Genomic DNA, 26,810 nt, shown 5'->3' with positions numbered 1-26,810 from the left:
GAGGTAAACCCAACCCAGAGTACCAGGACGTCCAGAATGTAATATCAGAGGAGGCGGCCAGTAAGTGTACGAGCCACCCCCTCTGAGGGGCAAATGTTTAGGGTAAAAATACCCCAGGTACGTGGCCCAATATCATAGTGACACGTGGCCCAATAAGAAGGCAACACGTGGCCCTATGAGAGTGTGACACGTGTCCACCTGACAGGGTGACACATGTCAGCTATCTTTAAATACACAATACAACATCAGAAAGAGAAAAAGGCTCTGATTACATCAGGCCCAAATCCCGAGAAACCCTTGAAAGCCGTAAAATGGCGCCCCCCATGACACGTGGCGACCCCTGATTGCGCAGCCAATCACGTCACGACATTCTAGGGTACAAACCCTAGAGGGGCACATGTTCCCACACCTATAAATACCCCAATCATTTATGATGGGAGGGGGGATTACGACATAACATAAATATAGAGCATTAAAAAGCTCCAACTTCTCTCTACTTTCTCTCTCTAGCTTTTCCGATTTCCGATCACTAACTTGATCGTCGGAGGCGAATATTCCGATCACCGGAATATTCGTTGTTTTGCAGGTGTCCGAGTCTCATTGTCAGTAGAGCGTGACCAGTATCCGAGGAGATCACAAAAAACCCTGAAACAATATGTACAAAAAAAAATGGTATCTAGAAAAACTCATACATCTTACTTCCAACATCAACTAGCATTTCACAGTAAAATCTCATGTACAGCCCTGTTCTCTTCACCTTTAAAAAAAATATTAAGTAAAAATAATTTCACTTCAGTAAAAATAAGTTCAATTCAGTAAAATTAATTTCAGTTCAGTAAAATTCAGTTTTCTTAAAGAAGAATTATAATAGAAAATCAGTAAAAATAATTTCAGTATAGCAAAAATAATTTAAGTTCAGTAAAAATAATTTAAGTTCAGCAAATATAATTTTGTTTCAATAAAAATAATTTCAGTTCATCAAACAGCAAAGATAAGGTGAAGAGAACGGGGGCTACATGTACACATATAATTAATGATAAATATTATATATGACAAATAATTGAATCAATCATAATTGGAATAAACATAGACCAAAGAACCAAAAAAAAAAAAAAAAAAAAAAAAAAAAAAAAAAAAAAAAAAAAAAAAAAAAAACATCAACAAAGTGGGCAAACAACCAAACCATTCTCATTACATTGCAAGCATTTACTCCATAATCCACCTTCTTCTTGGTCATTATGCTCAAAAATCTTCCTACTTCCATTGCAATTGTAACACAAGATAAATCTCAACCCACAACAAACATTACAAGGCCCTTCACTAAAATTAATTGGTATATCTCTAAACAAAGGCCTCAATTTCCCCTGTTCATTCAATGTCAAAACTTGCTCTGCTCCTCCAATATACCTTCCTCTAATAAACAACCTTGGAGGTAAACATTTCACCCCCATTATCTTCCACAATTCGTCTCGAAACTCCGAATGAATCGACACATCTCTCTCATAATAGATCAACCCGAAGCTTTCGAGGAGAAATCGAATGCATTGACAATCCTCAAATGTTTTTCTTATCCCTCTCAAGCTTGTTGTGTAGAAAATTACTGAATCTTCACCTCCTGGAGGACATTTTTCTTCGAATTCTTCCAATGGGTTGGTTTCTTCGTCGAATTCGATTAATGGGTCAGCTTGATTTTCAGGTTGGAAAAATGGGTACTTATGATTTTTGCTAGTATTTTCCAATTGAGCTGATTCTTTGCTTCTGATATGCTCTTTCACTGCTTCTTCGAAAGCGGCAAGAAGTTTAGGATCAAATAAGGTGCCCGAATCCATATCAGGCCGCCTAAAACACGAATCCTCGAATTCTGAATCATTATCTCTCTTCAATTCTTTGCTACAAAAACTCAATATCTCCATTTCAGAATCACTCTGTTTCTTCAATTCTTCACAAATTGAACTCTGTATCTCCATTTCAGAATCACTCTGTTTCTTTAATTCTTCACAATTTGAACTCTGTATCTCCATTTTAGAATCACTCTGTTTCTTCAATTCTTCACAATTTGAACTCTGTATCTCCATTTCAGAATCACTCTGTTTCTTTAATTCTTCGCAAGTAGAACTTAAAATCTCCATTTCAGAATTACTTCTCTGTTTCTTCAAAACTTCACAATTTGAACTTAATATCTCCATTTCAGAATCACTCTGTTTCTTCAATTCTTCACAATTTGAAGTATCATAATCACTCTGTTTCTTCGGTTCTTTGTAACAAGAACTCAATACCCCCAATTCACAAACTGGGTCTTTCGATATCGAAGGACGAACGTTTTCTTTCTCATCAAAATCATTCTTAGTACCAATTTCTTCAACTTTACCTTCTTCTTCTTTAATATCTCTCATGAGAGTCTCAACATCAATAATCTCGGGTTTTTTCGATTTGGGTTGTGATTTTGAGTTTGATTTAGGGGAAAAGTGTGATTTATTATGAGATTTGAAAGGAAAATTGTCTACAAAAGTAGATTTTAAATGGAAATTATCAACAAACCCATCAAAAGCACTAACCTGAAGTATTCGATCTGGGTTTAAGTACCCAATTTGCTTAACTGTTTTGAGTTTCTTCATCAATTTTCCTTTCATCCCCTTCATTTTTTCTGCCTTCGAGATTTAGCTGCTGAAATTTTCTGTAAAAAGTGACGAAAATGGCTTAGAGAGAGAAAGACTGTAAATTTGGCAAGTTTAGGAGAGAGAAAGGGTAACCGTTGGAAGGCAATTGAATAAGTCTTTTTAAAATAATTTGAAATGTATTTTGTTGTTTTATTATGCTCGATGTTTGTGACGTTGTTTTCGTATGTAATTTTATGTTGATGTGCTTTGTGAACTTAGAAAAAAAATAACGGTCATAAATTTCGTTTCCAGTTCAACAACTTTAATTAACCAATTTGATTAGGATAGGATTACTATGTCTTTTTATTTTAGTAGGGTGGGCTACGCGCGCAATGTACGCGGAGGGGCTATCTCTTGCAGAGAATGAAGTTGTATTGGTGCGTATTTACACTTTTGATTTGGGTGGTAAACCTTGTAGTTTTAATATGTATTATTTGGTTTATGTGCCTATGTGGTGGCTTTGTAGAAGTATAAGAAATCCACCATTTTTTATTTATTTATTTATTTATTTTTACAAGAAGAAAAGGGATTTCATTAATAAAATAGCCAAACGACACTTCCATTAGTTCCATATAATTCCTAAAAAATCAAGAATTCCAACATAAGTACACACCTTAAAACTAAATACTCCATCCGTTTCAATATGATAATCCCATATGGAATCAATCACATAAAATAAGAAACGAAGAATATTTAGAATCTAACATAAAAGTAAAAAACAATTCATAAATAATTTTGCCTTATTTAAATTGTTTTGATTTTTTTTAGGAAACCGTCAACCATAATTGCATAATTCAAGGGATTAATTTCTTTACTTAGAGTCATGTCATAAATTCACAATCAATTAACTTAACCAATCAGAATTTAATATGTATAAAATAGGAAATAAAAACTAAGTTAAAAATGGAATACATTCAATATGGGTAAATCTTTTTGAAATGCCCAAAATAGCATATGGGACTAACAAATTGAAACGGATGGAGTACATCATAGATTTGATTAACAATCGCCTTTATAAACACCTCCATCTGAAGCAATACAATCTGTGAGTTTGCACTGATTCGGTTTGAAATCCACTAATGCGTAGTCGTTTGAGTGAAAATACTCATGTGGTCCTCCGGATTCTTGTAAGGATTATGAAACCCTAGATCTTCAATTTTCACCAAACAAACACAAAAAGAAAATAAACTCAAGAGAAAAATCTTTATCACAAGGATGAGATCTACTTATTGAAAGCAATTGAAAAGTTTTTGGGGCTTACCACAGGTAAAAATACCAATGGAAGCCCTTACAAAGATTCACAACTAAGACCAAGAGGAAAAGAGATGGTAGAGATGGAGAGAAAAGGGAGAAGACAGAAGGAAAACCTTCAAAGAAATTGAAAAAACCTAACAATGGAGGCTAGGAAAACCCTCCCAAGGGAAAAACCCTAGAGGGAACCAAAAAAACCCTCCAAAGAGAAAACCTAAAGGGAACAAAAAATCTAAGGTGAGTTAAGCCTGATTTATACTTCAAGCCACCAAAATCTTTTATGACAATTATTTTTTAAAACCCTCAAAAATTTAACAGTGTTATTTCAAAATTATTATTAAATGAGTAATATTTAATTGATTTGCATCCCTGCATATCGTTAGTAATTGTTAGTTTAAAACTTTTAATTTATTTGCATGTTTCAATAATACCTAGCGTGATTTTTTTCAAATGAATTTTTTTGTGAGCTTTGCTCATATATACGGAGTAACAATATGTGAAATGTTCGTTGTCGCTAAAAACTTAATAATGTAAGTTTTCAATGTTCTACGACCATCTAATATGTATATCTATTAATCTATATACCTAATACTAAAGCAATAACCAATTAGTTATATTTTTTCCTCTTAAATTCTCTCCATAATAAAAACCAAGGTTTTTTTTTATTTTTTTATTTTATTTTATTTTTTCCTCCTATCATCGATATTCCTTGATTTTAAGATTTTTAAGTTCTTTATACCTCTTGATAACATCTGCTCAAATATCACTATTTAATATGAATCCCATTTAAACTCCATAATGTTGTTTATGTGCCATCAAGCAATGTAAATTTTGTATGCTAAGTCAATTATAACATTAATGATAAATTTTAACTAAATATTTAACTATAGTTAGGTTTTTTTTTTTTTTTTTTTTTTTTTTTTTTTTTTTTTTTTTTTTTTACATTTATTTTAGAAATATTTTTATTAAAAAAAAATAACCCCTCTCCCCAACAGCCAGCCACGTCCTCCCCCACTCCTACCCACACCGGCGCCCAGCCTCACCTTCTTCGCTGGTGCACCGGCCTCCCCCACCCCTCGGCGCTCCTCTCGTTTCCCCTAAACCTCCATCCTTCCACAAAACCAACTCCCTAAGCCCCGAAATCCCCCTCGAAAATCCCTCAAATTCTCAATCTCTCCTCCCTAAATGAAATCAGATTAATTCCTCAAAATTTCAAAGCTTTAGGGTTTGATTTTGCTCGGTTTTAGGGCTTGATTTCGCTGGGTTTGATTTGAGGGTTACTTTTGCTCAATTTTAGGGTTTCTTTTGTTCGGTTTTAGGGTTTGAAAAGGCATTTTTGCCGGTAAGGAGGGGGTCACCGGCTATGGGAGGAGAATGTTCGGTTAGAGGAGGGTGGTCATCGGTGGTGGTTTGGGCGTTTGGAGTTTTGGGTGGTTTGAGCGGGTGTCTCAGTGGAGGAAAGGTTTGTTTTTTTTTAAAAATAATTTAGTTATTAAACATAAAAGAAATTAACCATGGTTAGTGAATTTATATTAAAATAGTTATTCTCTTTGGCAATCAATAATTCAGGTTTACCAAAGATAATAAGATTTTTCGCAATTCACCTCTAAGAAATTTAAAAACTATAGTGTTACCAAAGAGAATATCCGTAGAAAAAATTTGTTCATAAAATGATGAACAAATTTTAATGTTCAATTATTGTTGGAAATAGATTCTTAGTAGCTAAGAAAGGAAAGATGCATTTTTTGTCAAAGTTATCAAAAAAAGTTTAATAGAATCACAGCTCTCGATCAAGGATTTGATTGGACCAATAAAGGAGCTGAGTTAACTAAATCAATAAAAGATCTTATGAAATAAACCAAGTCTGCAGAATCAATGAAGAAAAGCAATTCCATGAAATAAATCACTTGATTAGCGGAATCTTGTCCAAGCAATGGTCAAAACTGATTATTACCTACCCTTTCTGAGTCCTTTCTAAGTTCGCCAACCGTCCTTCTGACCCATTCTAAGTTCGCCAACCTGTAGGAGTTTATAGGTACTACGCAGCGGAAATAAACATGAATCATATTCATATAGTACCTAATCCAAGGATCTAATGCATAACACATAAAGCACAAATAATCGTACCTTTGAAGCGTGATTCCACGTGCGATCGAGCAAGAACAAAGGGAGATAAAGAACCCAAGCGTGATTCCTCTACTTGGTCCACGGGCACAGATTAAGACCTCCACTAATGCTAGTTAGTCGTGACTGAACACTTCAATCAACCTTCAACGGAGAGGAGAGACATACTAACCAAGAACCACCACGATAACCACCACACGCGCCACCAAGGGGTGGCCGGCCGTACGGACGTGAGGGGAGGAAGAGGGCCGTGAGTTGGAGAGAGGATTAGGGTTTTGGGATTGGTTGCATTGATGTCAAAATTCACAGTGTGTGAATCATGACTACTTCTTGCAAGCCCTAGGCATGGATCTTATTTATAGATCTCATCTCTAAATAAGAGCCCATGTCAAAAGCCCAAAACCTAATTCCAATCTAACTATGCTAGCCCAATCCAATTCATGATTAGTTAATTGCTTATGAGGCCCATTAATGGGCCTCTTACTTGCTTAACCCAATACCCTTGTTGTGTGACCAATATAGGATCCATTCTAAAGGGCTTTGGGCTATTTGACTAGCCCAAAGATCATCTCTCATAGTCTAGCAATAGAGGATGACGCCCCAATAGAATGAACTTATTATCTCCATAATAGTGATCCTTGATATATCTAGTAATTGCACTTATCGAAGACATAATTCCTTCAATCTCCCACTTGTCTGAGACAAGTGCGCAATATTCAAATTCCTTAAGTCAATGTGTGTCGATTTGATAATATGATTGCATCTTATGTCGTGATCACATTAATCTACAAATCTTTCTTGAAATCTGAGTTAGAATTACAAAACAAATGGTTACTATGTAATCCATTTGAGCACGACCATGCATTTTCTGAATTCTCCCTCTTCAAGGGGCCAAGACACATTCCTAATTAAATAGGTAGACTCAATCCAATCTTATGGCAACCAAAGCTCCCACTCAATTCATGAAGTGACCGGGAAACATCCTTTATAATCCCCATTTACGGCAAGACGTTTGAATGTACCACAGTCAAAACAATCATTGAATAGAATCAGTGTTCCACTCATGTCAAAGGAATCCACTAATATATCCGGAAGCTCTATACTTGAACTTCAAAGTAGGTCTATAGTTCGATCATGCATCATTCATGCATATCCATGTGATTGACCGAGCATCACTACGCTCCTATAGCCCATGAAACTGCGCTATCCAATCAATCTTAACATGCTAGTCCATTATTAGAAATCATTTATGTCCAGTTTAATGATTCCGAACTAGGAACTTAAATAATATGTGGATTTTGTTCACCTGTGGGGTTTCATACACCAGGTCTCTATCTGATAGATAACCTGATGAGCCCATCAATCCATAATTATTTTGGACATTTTATTTAATCTTGAAACCACGATCAAATAAGATTGAAACTTTGTTTCAATTGATAAACATAATTCTGCAAGCTAATGTATTTACTTTTGTAATATACTTTCTCAAAACATACACAACTAAAATTACATAACTTGCTTCAATCCAAGAACCTTAGCATGACTTTCATACCTTGGTCATGGAAGGGGTTTTGTAAGTAGAGTTCATGAGACATTCTCATAAACATGAACTTTGCAATTTCTAAATCTTATAATCATTTTCATCTCCATACACTAATAATTTTCCTTCGCCCTTTCGCAAGGAACTTTGGAATTTCTAATTTGTATTCCAACATCACATTGGATTTCGATTGAAATCTATCTTCACTTGTTCTTTAAAACACGTGAATCAAATAGACGAGTATAGTCCATGGCATGCATGATGCATCCTTTGCAAATTGCATAAGTATCATCACTCAAAATCTAAATTTCATCAACCTTTCTCAAGGTATTGAATCGTTAATCAACGTGCCATGTCACATGGGATTGAAACTCTTTTCAATATAATGTTGAACCTTATAAGAATCTTATCAATATAAGTTTCTTAATCAAAACTCAAACATCCTTCGAGACCTATCTATATAGATCTTGAATCCCAAATGTACTCATCTACTTCTTCAAGATTTTCATACAAAATGCATTAACCATTACTTGACTATTCAAGCAATAAATAATCGTTCTTTGTACTAGACCAAGAAGACTTCATAGCTCCCACTAAACATCTTGTACACACAAGACCTTTTCTTCATTTTACAAGAACATCAAACGATTTGATTAACTCGCAAAATTAAGAACATTAACTCCCTGATGCTAACTACAATCCATTATGGATCTTTTAGGCATCCCTAGGATTATTGGATCTCCAAACTTTTGATTGTATCATATACAAATCTTCTTTCATGAACAATTTCAAGAAAGTGTTTTGAAACCCATCTACCAAATCTTATAAGGTAGAAATCACTAAGTATCTTTAATAGCTCTTTGCAACATGTAAAGGTTTCATCGTAATCATAGTCATACTATGAATTAGTTGAATCCTTTAACAAGTCTTTGCTTTAGTTGGAAAACATTTTTCTTTCTTGTCTGCTTTGCTTAGAATTGGTTTCACCCAATTTAGGCAAATTATTCAAGTGTCATACGCTTGCTTACAGACTTAGAATCTATATTAGATTTCATGGTTTTTAAACCACTTGGAGTCATAACTTGTCAAATCATCTTTATTACTTGCATAATCATCATGTTCCAAAATAAATATTTTAGAACTCTTAGTCATTATGAAATCATATTTCTTTGGCTAAGTTTTACATATGCTAGTCATCATTGTGGGTTTGATGCAACAATTGAAACTCATACAACAACTTTGTTTAGTTTTCAATGAGAAACGACAATAGAGGATGTGCACTTGGAATGTACTACCTTCGACACATGGTTATTAATCCCATTACACATAATGAGACCACGCGTTGTCATTTGTAACATGAGGTGAATCATGCTCATATTGTTGCTGTTATTCGATAACTTCTCAAATTTCTTCGAGATTTTCGAAATCACTTTTCTTGAACTCTTTCAAGGCTCTCGAACTTTTCGAGATTCTTATACTCCCACTTGCCTTTTAGGGAGGCATATTTAGCATAGGGTGAACCAACCATGGTTTTGAACCATGTTTGTTTGTTGCTTTTCTCGAACTCTTTCGAGATTTACACTACTCCCACTTGACCTTTTGGAACAATTTCCATAAGGGCACCTACTGGAGCAACAAACATTTTGTGCTAAGTATGGTTGTGTAGTAGTACCCCGTGCTTTATATAGGAATAGAACGTGCATTAAACGTTTTAATACAACTTTTATTCCTTATTTTGTAGAAAGACTTTATAAGAACTTTTCTCATCCATATCACATATGAAGTCTTTGCTACTTTTGATTTGACGTATGTAGTTTTGTTTAGTTTTGAGCTTATCTTAAAAGTATATCCCTTGAATAATGGTTGGAAGATAGGGTATTTTCATCCGTTATCAAAATATATCTCATATAGATTGATAGCTCCCTTCATAAACACTTCACAAGGTTTTCTTTCGGATTTTGTTGTAAAACGTTTTCACAACTCTTGGATGTTTATCAAGGTCTTGGCTTAAATTCTCATTATTACGATCATATCGCAATACTTTGAATGTGTTGCCAATCATGTCTCGACTTAAAATTTCCACAATTACAATCATATTGTAGTATAATCATTATCTTGTCAAGTTGATACTGAACTTCATACTGAACATTTTGAACTTTTCAAAATCTTCACTTCCATGCTTCAACTAAGCATAAGTAGTGATCGTATCACAAATGAAGTTTCGTTGTCCGTCTCTAGCCTTTGAACCTTTGGTTTTCTTACATCGATATGTATTCGACCTCGAGTTCACATCATCATTTCTCTAAATGGTGACTTAGTCATAATTTCAAATTAGAATGTAAATTACATATATCAATAGATTCATAATCTAATGATATTGAAAGTCCATCCCTTTGGATCTTCCGCATGCAATTTTCATTTTCATTCGAATTAATTGACATATTAGAGACAGTTTATATATATAGAAATTGTTTAATTATGTCTATCATATAGAATTTTAAACCTATTTAGCAATTCAAAACACATTATGACTCAAAGAAGCATAGAATAACATTTATTCCACGTTTTGAATCTTCGATGTTTAGTCATTACTAATCATTGAATGGTGTTTTGATAATGGCAAGAATGAATAACATTTATTTAATTCTAGCCAATTATTAGTGGTGAAATACTAGTTTCTACTTGTAAAGTTGCAACTTTTGCTTCCAAACTTGTAGATTTTACTTGTGAAGTAGCAACATTTGCTTCTAAAGTTGTAGATTTATTCCTCCTTTAGCTATGACTTCTTCCTTTAGATCAACCAAATTGTGCAATGAGTGATCTAAACAAGACATCATATGTCCAAGAAGTAGCAATATGCTAAATCAATTTCTATGATATAATTCTTAAATTGGAACATTTCCATTTTTTACCTTCCAACTATATGAGGTAGTATCTAATCAATTGGAATAGATCCATTTAATTAGAAACATTTGTTGTTCATAACAATTTTTAGCATGTAAGTAGTTCTAGGTTTGAGAAGTAGCAACTTGTTTGCATTTCTTGGCCTAAAACATCTTAATGCAATCCTCATATATTCCTAAACCTTTCCATTTGAGCCACTTAGAACATTTCTCTTAGGTTCAAAATGATACTTTGCTCAACTATTTTAAGCACTTTTCATGATTTTGCTAAGTCTATTCTATCATTATTTATATTTGAGTTTAATCAAGCATTAAACTCTATATAAAATAGATGAAGAATACTATCATTTGATCAACTTTTGATCATAGAGATTTCCAATCACTTTCTCATATTCAATCATATTGAAGATAAGAGATTTTATTGGACTTGTACACTTGTCTTTTGAGGGATTGTACCTCTCATCTCATTATATCCCTTGAAACATTTATCAAAATGAAGATGTGTTGTTATTTTACTCAAACATTTTGAATAAAACCAACCTTAGACATGTGACATGAATTTCTAAAACTTGCCTTTTAGAACAATCTTAGCAAAATTGGAATATAGGTTTGTGGATTATCTTTTAAACCTTTTTGAGAACGTTTCTCAACTTTATTTTCAATCGAGGAGATTATATATAATAATAAAATTAGAACGACATGTTACTAATAAGTAAACGCAAAATTCAATTATGTTTATTAAATTTAAAGTACCATAAGTGAATTAAATTGGTAACTTTAAAGCATTTTATTCAATATTTAAATGATCCCTATTGAATAAAATGATTCCAAGATCCTTTATTTGTGCAATAATTAACCGGACTGAGGCCCTGCCATCAACCATTACATTTTCAAGGTGAGTAAACTCTTTACTGATTACAACTCTTTGTAATTCTTGGTTGAATAATTAACCATCACATGTTTAATTATTACTCTTAGCTTCAAGGTTCTAAACTGATCTTTAGGTAACCTTGTTGAATATAACCAATTAAAAGTGTAGATATGCGGTCCTACCCCCACTTCCCCAAGATATATTATGATGCTCTGCTGAGGCCGACCCATCACAAACGATCAAGGTTTTCGTCGGGTTTTTAATTGGGAAAGCTGCATCAATATTTCTGGGATCTAGATTTATTATGTTGTGATTGTATAGTGAACTCTAGCGCATCATCAAGCAACATAAATAAACCTAAACATGCATAATCTACTAATGCAATAAAACATGACATAGTATGGCCCCTTAATCCTAAGAAAACTAATAAAGTAAAATGCTCCCACTTGGATCTTCATGGATCTCATCCATCTTGCTCCATTGGGCCACTTCATTGGCTTTTGGATCAACTGCAACCTGTAATTTTATTCTATTCTATCTACTACTTAAATAAAATAAAATAAAATAAATTACAAAAATACTCAACGGTACGCAGACCGTATTTAGATTACAAAATACATCACGATGCGCAGATCGTATTTTAGAATCTATGGGCCATACTAGTCTATATATAGCAATAAACAATATCATATATTATAAAGTGTCATATAATAAATCACTCATCATGCTTTCCTAAACTACAACATCTGATGATCATAATGAAGGAAACATGGCTATAAATATCTCATATTTTAAATAATTACTGTAATTAGATAATATCATATATTAATCATAACCAATTATAAAATATCATATATTTTAATTTAGGTATGAGATAGAATCAAATCTTATTTTAATCTCAAAAGATAAATCATATTTATCCTCAAAGATTATCCTAACAAAGTTGGGAAATTCTATCCTAATTACTAGCCAATCACATATTTTAAATCAATTATTATCCATAAATAATTATGAGATAATCACATTATTTAAATCAATTATTATCCTTTTGGAATATGCTCAGAATATCCTAACAAATCTTATCCATAATTAACCACTTTAATTTAGGATAATTACCAATTTAACAACTTAAATATGGATAATATCAAATATAACAACTTTTGAATATTTGATTTTATCCTAAAATAAAAGATTTTATCTAAATAAAACCAATTTTATAAAAGATCATATTTTCAAAATATTTTAACTTATCCAAAATAAAACTGATTTTATCCCAAAATAATTCATAATTATCTTGAAATAAATTTTTTTTTTTTTGAAAAACGTGCGCCAGCCACCGTGGTGTGGCCAGCCGAAGCCAGCCACGGTGGCCGTACACCGCAGGGTGTACGCTGCTGCCAGCGGCACACAGCAGTAGCAGCAGCGCCGCGCAACTGCTGCACGGTGCTGTTGTTGCTGCACTTCGCTGACCCGACCTGCTGCCCCATCCAACCCCTCCCTCCGGACCACCTGCAGCGGCAGCCGCCGTGGCTGCGCCACCCAGCCGCGGTTGCCGCTGCTAAAAACCCTTTTATATTTATTTTTTTTTTATTAATTTCAATTTTAATCAACAACTTTTGTTAAATAAAAATCATGTGGTCCATGATAAATTAAAACATAACTTTTATGATAATTCATCCAATTAAAATTAAATTCACAATCTAATTTTAAAACTAGGGTTCTTCATGAATTTTAATCCCCAATTCAATTTAACTCTTAAATTAAATAATTTGATCATGAAAAATTCATAATTTATCATGAAATCAAATAGATTAAAATCATGAAGCATGAGACTATCAAAATTATTCAAAACCAAAACACAAAATCAAAATTTTAGGGTTTAGGGTTTCGAAATTTTTGAATCTAGGGTTAGGGTTTTCGAATAAGTTCGAATAAACTAGGGCAAAATTCGGATCTCTTCATGGCTATTTGAGCATAATTAAATCTCATTTAATCGATTCCAAAAGTTTAATCATATTAAATATAATAATCGAACCATAATTAAATATTCTCCCTCCTAATTGAATTAAAATTGTGGATTATCAAAGAATTATTGGCAATATGCGTAAATGCAATAGGCTAACTGATACCACTGTAGGAGTTTATAGGTACTACGCAGCGGAAATAAACATGAATCATATTCATATAGTACCTAATCCAAGGATCTAATGCATAACACATAAAGCACAAATAATCGTACCTTTGAAGCGTGATTCCACGTGCGATCGAGCAAGAACAAAGGGAGATAAAGAACCCCAAGCGTGATTCCTCTACTTGGTCCACGGGCACAGATTAAGACCTCCACTAATGCTAGTTAGTCGTGACTGAACACTTCAATCAACCTTCAACGGAGAGGAGAGACATACTAACCAAGAACCACCACGATAACCACCACACGCGCCACCAAGGGGTGGCCGGCCGTACGGACGTGAGGGGAGGAAGAGGGCCGTGAGTTGGAGAGAGGATTAGGGTTTTGGGATTGGTTGCATTGATGTCAAAATTCACAGTGTGTGAATCATGACTACTTCTTGCAAGCCCTAGGCATGGATCTTATTTATAGATCTCATCTCTAAATAAGAGCCCATGTCAAAAGCCCAAAACCTAATTCCAATCTAACTATGCTAGCCCAATCCAATTCATGATTAGTTAATTGCTCATGAGGCCCATTAATGGGCCTCTTACTTGCTTAACCCAATACCCTTGTTGTGTGACCAATATAGGATCCATTCTAAAGGGCTTTGGGCTATTTGACTAGCCCAAAGATCATCTCTCATAGTCTAGCAATAGAGGATGACGCCCCAATAGAATGAACTTATTATCTCCATAATAGTGATCCTTGATATATCTAGTAATTGCACTTATCGAAGACATAATTCCTTCACAACCGTCCTTTTAACCCTTATTAAATTCGTCAACTGCCCTTCTGAGTTCAGACCCTTTAATGACGCGCTGTGAATGCTTGGTTGGTAAGCACAATTATGTCCCTTGATTTGAGGAGTGAATCAAGGAGATATCAATCAACTACGTTAACATTTCCAAATCAATGAAGATTCCAATCAACGTTGTCAACATTACTAAAACAATAGAGATTCTTCAACAATTACCAATATTAGATTTACAAGTCTATATAAATAAGCATACTCTTTGTAATAGAATTCATTCGAACATGGTCTGATACAATTTATAACTCCTTAATACTAAAATCTCAAATATTATTCATCATTATTAGTCCATACTTAGATTTGTGTCTCTTACTTCGGACTTTGTTCTTTCATTATTTTATAATTATTATCGTCATTATTGTTTGATTGTTTTGCCGCTTTTAAATTCAATTATTAACTTATGTATTGCCTTTATAGTTTGTTTTAGGTCTTTTAGTCTGTTTTTAGGGTTACTTCTATATAAGTTATCATATTGTACTAATCTGTTATGCATCACATGAGTTTCTAAATATTTTAGGTGATTTCACTATTATTTGGATGCTTTTTACAGGACTTAGGAGGCGTATTGGTTGATAATTGGATAGTTTATATTAAAAACGAGGTGTTTTGCTAGAAAAGTTTATATTAAAAAATGGTCAGTGGCAATTATTGAGTTGTTTGCTTTATTAATTGATCTTCGAGGTTGATGTCATAATTGCATGGCTAAACACTAGTGATTGGGTTGAGCCAAAGTTGTTGTAGATCAAGCAAAGACTTGCGGCCAAGCATCCCATATCCAGCCATGGCACACCACCAACCACCGGGCAGCCATAGCGCTGCTCGTATACCCTCTTTGGCACGCAATGGCGTTGGAAAGCCAATGTACGTTGATCAAGCATTGTCATTACATCGTTGAGCATCATCACAACAACTTTGTGCGAGCTAATGGCCGCGTTCGTGTGTACAACCTCCAACGTCGCAAGCACTCATTGATTGTGCTTCAACTGACTATCTTTAACCAACCAATCATGTTACCACCTGTGTATTTGTTAATTTTTTTTTTCCAGTAGCCATTTTATTGATTTTAGCTAATAGCTACTAGTAGAAATTATAAAAATTAATTTTTAATTTTTTTAAAAAAACAAGTAACCAGATCCGGATACAGATATTTGGCTAGACCCTTATCCAAATCTGTTTTTTAGCATACCATCCATTACCGTGATAAGCAGATCAAGTCTAAATTTTAAAAACCCATATCCGAATAACAGATATGGATCCACGGATCCGAGTTAGCTACTGATCCCTATGTTTGACCCTCTTACCTACCAAACCCTTAAGCTTGACCCTCTTACCTACCAAACCCCGGAGGAGAAAAAAAAAATGAGATTCTAATCAAAGGTGGATGTCTACCCCCATCCATGGTAAATATTTTCTTTCTTTCGTGACAGTACAAATCAAATTAACAGAATTAGCAACAAATATTATCATAGGAAGCAAAAAAAATGTTCTACACAGGCCTAATCATTTTAGGTACCATGAAAATCCTGTTACCCACAAGAAAATTTGACACTTTTGCTCGACAAGAATTCTTCAAAGGCATCTATGAATCAAGACTACTACTAGAACAACCAAATAAACTTATTCTTGCCGATAAGCAACAATTAAATCTTTTAACGCCCATCACTTGAAGCGCGTTTAGTCCTCAGGCCCTCAGCAGGACCCTGCCCCATGATCAATTAACTCAACTCACTCTTGAATTATTGTTGAGCACACTGAACCCTTTGAGCACCACCATGCATGTCTTCATCCTCATCGTAAGCCTCTTGCTGGGCTCGGGCCTCTTTCCTGCGCATTTCCTCTTCAATATTGACATCATTTAGAGTGGTCTCCTCACATTCATCCAATTCCATATCAGTTAGCTTGGGTGAGGACCTTGGAGGAAGCACAGCTTCCAAAGCCTTGCACTGGTCCATTGCCAAGGACTCGGGGAATTCAACTGTGAAATGGATATACAACTTGCCTTTCATGAAGGGTCTCTGATACATAGGCATCCCTTCATCATTGATTGCCTTGAAGGAGTCTACATGAAACCCCATAGACAAATGTCAGCACAGATGATTAGTGGATTGAGCAAGTTAAGCTCAATAACTAAAAGGATGACAGACAACAAGCAAGGAATCTGAGAGCTTTAAGGCAAGAAAAAATATATCATGGTTCAAACAATTAATTATTACCTGGCTTGACAACTTCTCCAGGCTGAGATTTGATTAGCAATTGTCTATTATCCAAATGGGTTAATACAAACTGAAACCCACAGAGAGCCTCGGTCAAGGAAAGGGTATGCTCATAGAAAAGGTCATCACCCTTTCGCTTGAATTTTGGGTGCTCCTTCTGCTGTAGGATGAAGACAATGTCGCCAGTGACAGTTTCAGGCTGCAACAAAAAATGACGTTCAATTAGAAAAAACAAGGATTAAAAAGTTAATCAAGTAAATCAAGTTAAACAGAACATAAAAATGAATATCCCAAGCAACAAGTTAATACCGCTTCGTCAGCTTCTCCGGGAAATGTGATCTTTTGGCCATTCTGCATCCCCTTCTCAACATGAACTTCCAAAACTTTCTTTTCCTGGACAACCTTCTCACCCTTGCATTGGGGGCAACGATCCTTGTCACTGATGGTCTCACCAGTACCCTTGCAGTCATTACAAGCATGTTGCATCTGCTGGATCATGGAAGGACCAAGATGCCTGATTGAGATTTTCACTCCAGATCCTTGGCATCCAGCACATTTCATAGAAGCACCAGATTTCGATCCCTTTCTGCAAATTAAGAACCAAAGATACTTTACATTTGCCAATGGATAGAAGATTCTTCCCCTTGAATATGAAACTGATAGTTTTCAAATTAAAGTTACTCACCCCTTGCACTTGGAGCAGATAACGTTGCGGGAAAGGGAAAGCTTCTTTGATGAACCATTGTACACATCGTCCAAAGAAACCTTCAAAGGATGGATAACATCCTCTCCCCTTCTTTGCCTTCGTCCTCTGCTACTCCCACCACCGCCTACCTCACATCCAATACATGACAAACACTCATTAATACAAATACCCAGAAGTGTAGTATACCTTCAAAGCAGACACAATTTCAGAAATTTCATACTTACTGCCAAACGGACTACCCCCAAAGAAAGAAGAGAATATATCAAATGGGTCATGGCCTCCACCACCACCACCCATCCCTTCCTTCAGGGCATCCTCTCCATACTGATCATATATTTCTCGCTTTTCAGGATCACTTAGAACTTCATACGCATGTGCCAATTCCTTAAACTGTTCATAATCAAAAGTTAACAATAAGCTTAATAAATAAAAAAAAAAGGAATCAAATAACATAACATAAAACACACACAAAGCAAAGAATCTAAAACATCAAGCACAGTTTGAAATCAAGACTGTCACAATTGACAAATTGAAGACCACAGAGGTTGCTATTTTTTGCCCCCAATCTGTAACCCAGACAGATTAAAATCTAAATTTTACTAAGGATTGTCATACTCCCATCTCCCGTTCCTCTCAAGCTTCTAAAGTGCACACTTTTATTGTTTTGAGAGAGAAATTGGGTTCTAGGGTCTTCTGCATTGGGGTGAATGCAATTGAGTGACTTGTGGTGGCTGTAGTGTAGTGTGAAGTGCAAAAGAAACTAATTAGAGCGATCACAGCAATGGCTGATTCTCGGTTCAAGAAGTGGGCTTTTGGCTGCTTTAGTACCTATTCATTCACTCCCTGCACCCGGCTTAGTGCCCTGTGCTCTTCTCCACAATTTTGACTTTGACATGGGAAAACCGTTCGTGTAATCTCGATGATTAGTAGTAGAAATAATGTGTGTAATGATATTCGTTATATCTCTATGCTGACTGTAGATTTACATTGTCCATACACCACTCTAATACAGCTAAAAGCCTAAAACAACCTTAAAATTTCCCAAATTCTGTGTACCACGGTATTAGATTTACATTGTCCATACATCAACTTAAACCATCTAAAACAACCCTAAAATCTGCCAAAATCATGTCATAAACTCAAGAACATAATCAACTTAATCCGCAGAATCATTCTTTCACTCAATTTAGTCCAATACAAGCTTAACCACACAATAACGATTTCAATTAACATAATTTTCCAATTTAAGAACGCATCAAATACCAAATTCAGCAGGCAGATCAGATCTACAACATAAATCTACAAACCCAATTCAACCAATCAAATAATCACCTAAAAAGATCAGAAACTAAAAATCAAAATTCACAAAAAACCCAGAAAAATCAACACATATTAATCGGATATCTTCCAAACCCAGAACAATCAACAAACATAAATCGAAAATTTCCCAAACCCAGAACAAATAACAAACAAAAATAAAAAATTCAATAAAAAAAATCCAACAAATCAACAAAAAAATAAAAACAAAACCAAAACAAATTACCTTTTCAGGATCACCACCCTTATCAGGATGATTCTTAATGGCAGCTTTCTTATAAGCCTTCTTAAGATCTTCAGGAGAAGCAGTCTTAGGAACTCCTAAAACTTCGTAATAGCGAGTATTATCGCTCTTCTTAGGTGCTCTCCCAAACATCTTCTCTTCTCTTACTTACTCTTAGAATCTCCTCTCTTCCTCTGCAAAAATTGTATAAAAAACCCCAGATATTAGTTGGTTGAGATCCTAAACAAGAGGTAAATTTGAGAGGAGAGAGAAAGAGACAAACCAATCGATCTTGGTTCGATTTGGGGTAGAAGAGAGAGAGAGAGAAAGCAGAGCACGACGACGGCGACAAAAGGGTTTGATTCTATTCTTTAGGTTCTTTTATTTGGGCTTCAATTGACGGTTTAGATTTTTTTGGGGGATATTTTTTGGAAGGGTCTAGAATTTTTGCAATCGTTCGTTTGGTAAGTAAAAGTTGACGACTACTGTGGTGAGTAGTTTGTTTGTGGACTATGGTAAGGTGGTCACAAAGTGTGAGGTGAGGTCACGATTGACCCGCAGCAGCGGCCTACAAAACCAATCTCTAAGGCTCAACTTTAATATATAATACAAAATGAGTTGTTTTTCACGTCTAATGGTGATACTCAACTTAGCAATTCATGTAATATATTTTCTAATGATAGGATCCTCTTAAGTATACTAATGTCATTTTTCAATATGGTACACTATATTCAGTTAAATAAATAATTTTAAGTTTTTACAAAAACAATAAAAGTTAAATAAATAAATAACCCAATAAAACAATGGAAAACCTTCATGCTGAAATACGTGGAATGCGCATGCACGCAAAGGTGTTAGTCTAAATTATCCAACGACAAGGTTACTACTATCACAGTCAAAGACGGGGGCAAGTGCTCTTGTCGCTGATGTGGCCACGACCCCGCGTTAGCCCCATGGCAAGGTCATGCCTAGTCCCGAGTACGACCTTCCACCCATTGTGTTAAGCTTGCCTAGTTATCCTTCGTCCCTGTCCCGCAAGGCGGGGCACTCTAAGAAGGCCTTAGTAACCTCTCAACCACACCCTCGATGGGACCGTGGGCATGAGAATAGCCCATGGGACCATTATTGTACTTATGTCAATTGGGTGTTCACTGGTATTACTTGACCGAATAAATATAAGACTCTTTAGGGGGCAGGTGCTCACTCACAGGCTGGTGGCCAACCTTGGGTGGCCTTATGGCCAAGGGTCATGGGCGTAGCCTTGGACATAGGATTGCCTATGGGGGCTAGGGAACGGTGGGATTTAGCTAAGGGGTTGGCTCGAGCTATGGCTTGAACACGATGGCTAAGAGTGACTAGACTGTAGGAGTCTAGGCATAACTTAGTGTGGTTGATATCTATGGTGAACCCTATTTATAGGGATCACAGATGGGGTAGTTACTCAATGGTTAATTGGATGGCCTAGTGGAGAACGTGGGCTGACGGTTACCTCCTTTAGTGGGGATCATGGGAGATAATTACCAAGGAGTGGTAACCGCTCATCAGTTGAGAAGCGTGGTGATGACGTGGCACCTTGAATTTAGGAGGGTTTGGTAGTGGGGAAGTGGGCGGTTATAGTAACCACCCACGTAGCCCACTACTCCTATATTGAGGGACAAATGTGCATGCAAGACACATGTACAAAGAGACAGTTACTTTGTAGTGGGTAATTAGTAACACCTCCAAATCTCCCTCTACGGAAATACTAGTATAATACGTATAATTATACCGTAGAGATAGACTTAGGAGTGTTACCGCCGCGTGATTACGCAAGGCTACTCAAATACTTAACTCAATAACATAACTTGCAGCGGAAAACTCAACTTTCTTTTATTAATAATTATAAAAATAGTAACATTGTTATGAGTATTCAAAATAAAGACGAGACCAACATTCCTAAACTAGGTGAAGCAAATCCCGGGACTTCCATATGCTCATTCATGACTCCACCTGAAAATAGTCAACACTGCTTACTATTACGGTTGTAGACACCCAAATGTGTCTCCCCAAAACCAAACCCAGTGATGAATACCTTTCACATCGAATCATAATCGAGTGAAGCGAAAGTGTGGAAGGTCTAGCGTTGCGGTTAGTTTTTATTTCTTTTCTTTCTCTCTGTTTTCGAAAACCTATTTTATGAAAATAGCCAATCTAGATTAGTTTGTTCCATGGCAAGGGTCCAATGATAGTGTAGTTGGATTGGGCTCGAAAAGAGCTTTCCAACGATATATTATAAGCCCAATTCCGATGAATAATGAGGAAATTATGGCCAAAATACTAAACTGGGCCCGGTTTGACTTTTATATGCGGCCCAACGATCTAGGGGAGGGCCCATTATGATTTATGGTTCCTAATGCAATTAGGATTGATTATAGTCTTCTAGAATTTCTTAGAAGGTTCTTTTGAATCCTAATGTGATTAACATTGATAAATGAGTTTTATGAGTTTTATGAGTTTTATGATTTTTATTTAGAATAAAAAAGTGTTTTAAATAAAATTACAGTTTTATCCCTCGTACGCTAAATTTTATCAGAAATAGGAAAACGTGTGGAAAAATTGTCTGCAACGCCGCACCACAGGCTGTCGCCTGGCGACAGGCTTTGTCGCGCGGTGACAGGGGCTATTCCGGAGACAACGTCGTGTTTTATTCCTTTTCGAACTCTGATTCTTTTTTATCATATTTCGGCTGATTTTCGTTATAAATAGTGTCCTTAAACCTCCGTTTTTAATCATCAATTCTCATCTACAACCAACTCTCATCAAAAAATTCTTGATACTCTCTCTATTCTTTTTCTAAACCAACTTTTCACAAACAAAATTCCGCATTCACAAGATCTAGACACACCTAGCCAAGTTTGACGTTGCCTTCGCCCTAGACGTGAAAGGTTATAATTTCTGAGGGTTTGGTCCCAAATCTCTATTTCAATTATTTAATTTAATTGTTTGATTTTATTATTTTCCTTGAAGTTACTAATGTGTGTATTTTGTTATTAGAAAGAGATACGAGGCATCAAAGTATGTAGTCTTATTGCTTTATTCTTGTAGAAAGCATGCTTATTATTTATTAATTCCTAGCATCATGTTAGGATGTTATTATTGCTTTATAGTATCATGTTAGGGTGCTTCCTATGCTTTCTAATATCATATCAATATCATGTTAGTATCATGTTAGGGCTAAAGCTTTGATCTTTATTATTTAGTGACATGCTAGGGTTTGTTATTAATCTTGTTAGTATCATGCCTAGGATCTTGCTATTAATATTATGCCTTAACATGATTATGATAATTATGATTATTATGATTGTTATAATGCTTATTATTATGATGATCATTGTTACTATGTTGCTTGATGTTTTTTATTGTGGTTGCTTGATCACGCCCTCTCTTGCATGTTTAAAGGGAATTTGTACTTGTAATCACGCTTAATAAGATAATTAATAATCTTGTTTAGGGTTAATATGATTATAATTCAAGTGATCGCCAATAATAGTTTTGCTTGTGCATTAAATTCAACCAACATAGATAAACAGGTTTAGAGTAAACCTATTGATTGTATGTTAGTCAGAAAGCGCACATGAATACGAGAAGAATGAAGTAGGGGCCTATTATTAGGGCAGGTTCAATCTCTTTTAGATTGGATTTGTACCTTCATCCCCGAACACCAGTCTTGGTTCCAGACCTATTGGAGTTGATGATCTCATGGTTCGTTAAGGGGTGTAACCTTCACCCCGTGAACGGTTTACAAGTTCCTAAAACTTGTTGGCGACTCTTTTGCTCTAGCTTCCCTACAACGGTAAACAGGGCGAACCAAAGCAAATAGGAAATACGGATTAGCAAAATATGCTAAGTACGATAAGTGTAAGATAATGTAAACTCAATTTATTTGCAAACATGCTTTTAAAACCAATTCCAATAATTCCAAAACTCATGATTCAAAACCAATTCCAATATTCTCAAAACAATTCCAATAACTTAATAATTCAATAATAATAATTAATAAAATTGATTCCTCTTTTTAAAACCAATTCCTCACCCAAGTGTGCACACCCCCCCCCCCCAAGCTAGTCTCCTTATATTACAAGGCTATTCTTGAGAAAAGATTAGGTCATTCAAAGTCCATAGTCTTATCAACCAAATCCGCATAGTGGGATTAATATAATCATGCTTGTAAAGCTTTAATAAATAATTCAATAATTCTCATGAAATTCCTCTTTGAATAAAATCAAACTATATAATAGAATAACTCAAAACTCCTTTATATTCAATTTAACATGCTTTCAAAATCAACTTTTTAATAAATACTTGAGAATTAGATCTCATATAAATAACTTTAAAAAAAATCAATAACTCTTCCTTTGAAAAACCTTTTATTTAATTCATCAAACTTTTCAAATTAATTCCTTTAATTCAAACCATTCAAAACATGATATGAAAATCAATCCTTCAAAAATAAATTTATTAAAACAATATTAAAATCAATACCTCCAAACATACTTTATTTCATAAATCATAATTCAAATCAATTTAATTCAATCACCAATAAAATCATATAAAACATGTTATTCAAATCAATCACTTTCAAAAGTATCTAGCCACCTAAACGTACCTTGATTCCGAATATCAATCAACACTTTGCACTTTCAAAGTTCAATCACGAATACACCTTGCAAATAACATAACCATAAGGTTATCACAACATAACTCAAATTTAATGTGCATGGACTATAAAACTCTTGTAAAATAATACTTTAATATAAAACTATAGCTTGAAATAGGTATTTGTATTTTAGAAAACTAACCATGAAGAAGATAAAAGAATAGGATTAAAGAAAATTGAATTTTCGTTGGAAAGAATAGGCAGAATTTGCAGAGGCCATAACTCCTTCAATATAACTCCGAATTGGATGATTCTTGAGCCTAACCTCAAGGATTTTTCGATAGGAACAATTTTCTCGTGAAACATCAATGCCCCCAAAACTAACCAGAAGTGCCCGAAAAGTGGCTTCAAAGGTATACGGGCTGATTTGTGTAAAAAGAGGATAAGAAAAGTATGAAAAGGTTTAGGGAATAGAAGAAGAAGAGAAAAGAAGAGAATTGGGTTTTAGTGTGAAGAATATGAGAGGTATGAGGGGGTATTTATAGGCTCATGAATGAAAGAATTATAGTAGGAGAATGTAGAAAGAATTATGGTAAAAAGAATTAAGGAAATTACTTGGAGAAAGGAGTTAAGGAAATTATGGAAAGTTTAATATTAAGGTGACTAAGAATAATTAATTTAAGGAAGATGTGATGTCATGAAATATAATATGGCAAAAGAGATTACTTGGAGAATAATCAAGGAAGATATAAGGTAGGAAAATAAGATGATCAAATCTTTGTAAGATGGAAAATAGAAATTAAGAAAATAAAGAATTTGAGGAAGATAATTAAAATACAAAACTAACAAAATAATTAACCCAAAATTAGCATATGGTGGCCGAAAATATTGAGCATATCTATGCTCATATTTTCGAACCTCCACTTATAGTTTTAGGGAAATATTTGCTAGATTTTAAGGATGAAAAATGATTGCGTAAATAATATATTTTGTATAAAATAATTAATTAGGAAAATACCAATTATTCACTATTTAATTTCACTAAGAAAATCATATTTTCTTTACCAAGAAAATCCGAAAATTCCTAGTTAATTATTTAGGAAATTTGGCTCTTTTAATTAAATAATAAAATATAATTTTGTTTAATTAAAATATCCGAAATATATGTATAAATAATCCGGTTTTTAAATAAAATAAATGGATAATAAATCTTATCCGAAATCCAAAATAATAATCGAGTTTTAAAATACTTTTGGCGCCAAAATTCAAATATCATTTTGGCTCCAAAATTCAAATAGTAAAATAAATTACTAAAATACCCTTTTTAGGAAATAATAATTGATAAATTATTAGAAAAATACGTATCAAAATACGGGGTAATACATAGTTACCATGTAGTGGGCGGTTATCAAAGTAGTGGGGAATTATTCCTATTTGGCAAGGATGTGGCCAGCCCTTGAGTAGTATAAATAAAGGATTTGCCCCATTCGCTGGGATTCACCCATTCGGGCACTTTGTCTTACATTGTACTCTCGTTCTCAGAGTAATAAAAAGTAGTCATTAAAAGGAATGGTGTCCTTGGAACAAGTGTATTATTCCGATACAGGGTTCGGAATTATTCAAAACCTAATTATTCAGTAAGGTCAAGTGATCGGAATGCCTAGCTGGAGGCCGCTTCTGATCAATAATATTGATGTATAATTAATATTACAACTTAATCTTGACTGAACCCTTCTGGTCACACCCAATCAAGTAACCGAATCAAAACGACGAATTAATCCGAAAGGATTAAATGAGTCAGTAGAGTTTAACGAACAAAAATATCGGATTACGAGCTTGAGCGTCGAAACCGAGCGTTGTACGTCAAGTCAACTCTAAGAATCGACGAGACAAACAAAAAGTCAAACAAACACATCACAAGTCAAAACCTCGAGCCATAGCCTCGTAATGGCCTAGCAAAGCGCTAGCCTTGCGAGGGCTAAGCTCATAGGGTACTGGCCCTTCGCATGACCTCGCAGGCAGCTAAGCATGCTAGGCATATTGGCCATGCGAGGCATGTTGTGAGGGGCTGGCAGTGCTGCCAGTGCAAGACCGCTAGCGAGCTCTCATAGTAGCATTAGCAAGCAGGAGTGCAGTAGTTAGCATGCTCGCGCGCAATGGCCTGCCCTACCAGCTAGTAGCGAGCAAGCATATGAAGGAATTATGTTTTCGATAAGTGCAATTACTAGATATATCAAGGATCACTATTATGGAGATAATTAGTTCATTCTATAGGGTCGTCATTGTCTGGTGCTAGATATGACAAATGATCTTTGGGCTAGTTAAATAGTGCAAAGCCCAATAGAATGGATCCTATGAGATCACACAACAAGGGTATTGGGTCAAACAAGTAAGAGGCCCATTAATGGGCCTCATGAGATCATGACATACCATATGGAGTGTTGGGCTAGAGTAGTTTGATTAGGACAAGGAGTTTGGGCTTGACATGGACTCTTATTTAGAGATATGATCTATAAATAAGATCCATGACTTAAATTGAAAAACAATTCACAAGTCAGTTAATTGTAACTCAAGAAACCAAGTCCTAAACCCTATTCTCTCTCTATCTCACACGGCCTTCCTCTCTCTCTTCCCCATATCCGTATGGCCAGCCACCACGTCTTGGTGGCTCGTGGTGTTCGTGGTGGTGGATCGTGGTTAGTTCGTGTTTCTCTTCTCCGTTGAAGGTTGATTGAAGAATTCAATCACAACTAACTAACATTAGTGGAGGTTTGATCTGTGCCTGTGGACTAAGTAGAGGAATCACACTTGGGGTTCTATATCTCCCGTTTTTCTTGCTCGATTGCACGTGGAACGCTTCAAAGGTATTATTATTTGTTCTTTATGTGTTATGCATTGATCTTGGTGTTTAGATGCTTATGAATATGATTCATGCAATTCCTCTTATAGTATCTAAAGTCCTACAGTGGTATTAGTTAGCCTTTGCATGTACGCATATTGAATATTGATTCTTTGAATGTCCACAATTTTAATTCAATTAGGAGGGAGAATAATTTAATTATGGGTCAATTATTATTTTAAATGTGATTTAACATATGAAATCATTCAAAGTTTAAATATAATTGCTCAAAATTAGCCATTGAAAGGTCCGATTTTTTGCCCTAAAAATTTGAAAAGTTCGAACCCCCTAACCCTAAAATTTGAATAAACTCGAAACCCTAAATCCTAAATTTTGATTTTTGTGTTTTGGTTTTGTTTTGATTCGATTGCTATGTGATTCATGAATTTAATCTATTTGATTTCATGTTAAATTATGAATTTTTCATGATCAAACTATTTAATTAAGAGTTAAATTGAATTGGGGATTAATTTCATGAAGAACCCTAAT

At 34.9% G+C, this 26,810-nt stretch overlaps 2 protein-coding genes across 2 annotated transcripts; both read right to left on the bottom strand.

The window, feature by feature from the left end:
• Positions 1–877: 877 nt before the first annotated feature.
• Positions 878–2,669, bottom strand: LOC145576483 (uncharacterized). The gene has a single exon (XM_081634240.1). The coding sequence runs from the start codon at positions 2,637–2,639 to the stop codon at positions 1,158–1,160; it is 1,482 nt and encodes a 493-aa protein (XP_081490366.1). The 5' UTR covers positions 2,640–2,669; the 3' UTR covers positions 878–1,157.
• A 13,093-nt stretch (positions 2,670–15,762) lies between these two features.
• On the bottom strand, positions 15,763–19,209 carry LOC145574689 (dnaJ protein homolog). The gene is made up of 7 exons (XM_081632530.1): positions 19,070–19,209; positions 18,790–18,980; positions 17,471–17,636; positions 17,226–17,370; positions 16,850–17,126; positions 16,541–16,739; positions 15,763–16,386 (listed from the first exon to the last, which is right to left on the bottom strand). Exons 2-7 carry the CDS (start codon positions 18,937–18,939, stop codon positions 16,064–16,066), a joined length of 1,260 nt encoding a protein of 419 aa, XP_081488656.1. The 5' UTR covers positions 18,940–18,980; positions 19,070–19,209; the 3' UTR covers positions 15,763–16,063.
• Positions 19,210–26,810: the final 7,601 nt, after the last annotated feature.

Source organism: Chenopodium album, chromosome 13, assembly GCF_948465745.1.
Source record: "Chenopodium album chromosome 13, dcCheAlbu1.1, whole genome shotgun sequence".
Lineage (NCBI taxonomy): Eukaryota > Viridiplantae > Streptophyta > Magnoliopsida > Caryophyllales > Amaranthaceae > Chenopodium > Chenopodium album.
The sequence above is the reverse complement of the archived record's forward strand: the minus strand, read 5'-3'. Positions and strand labels throughout refer to the sequence as shown.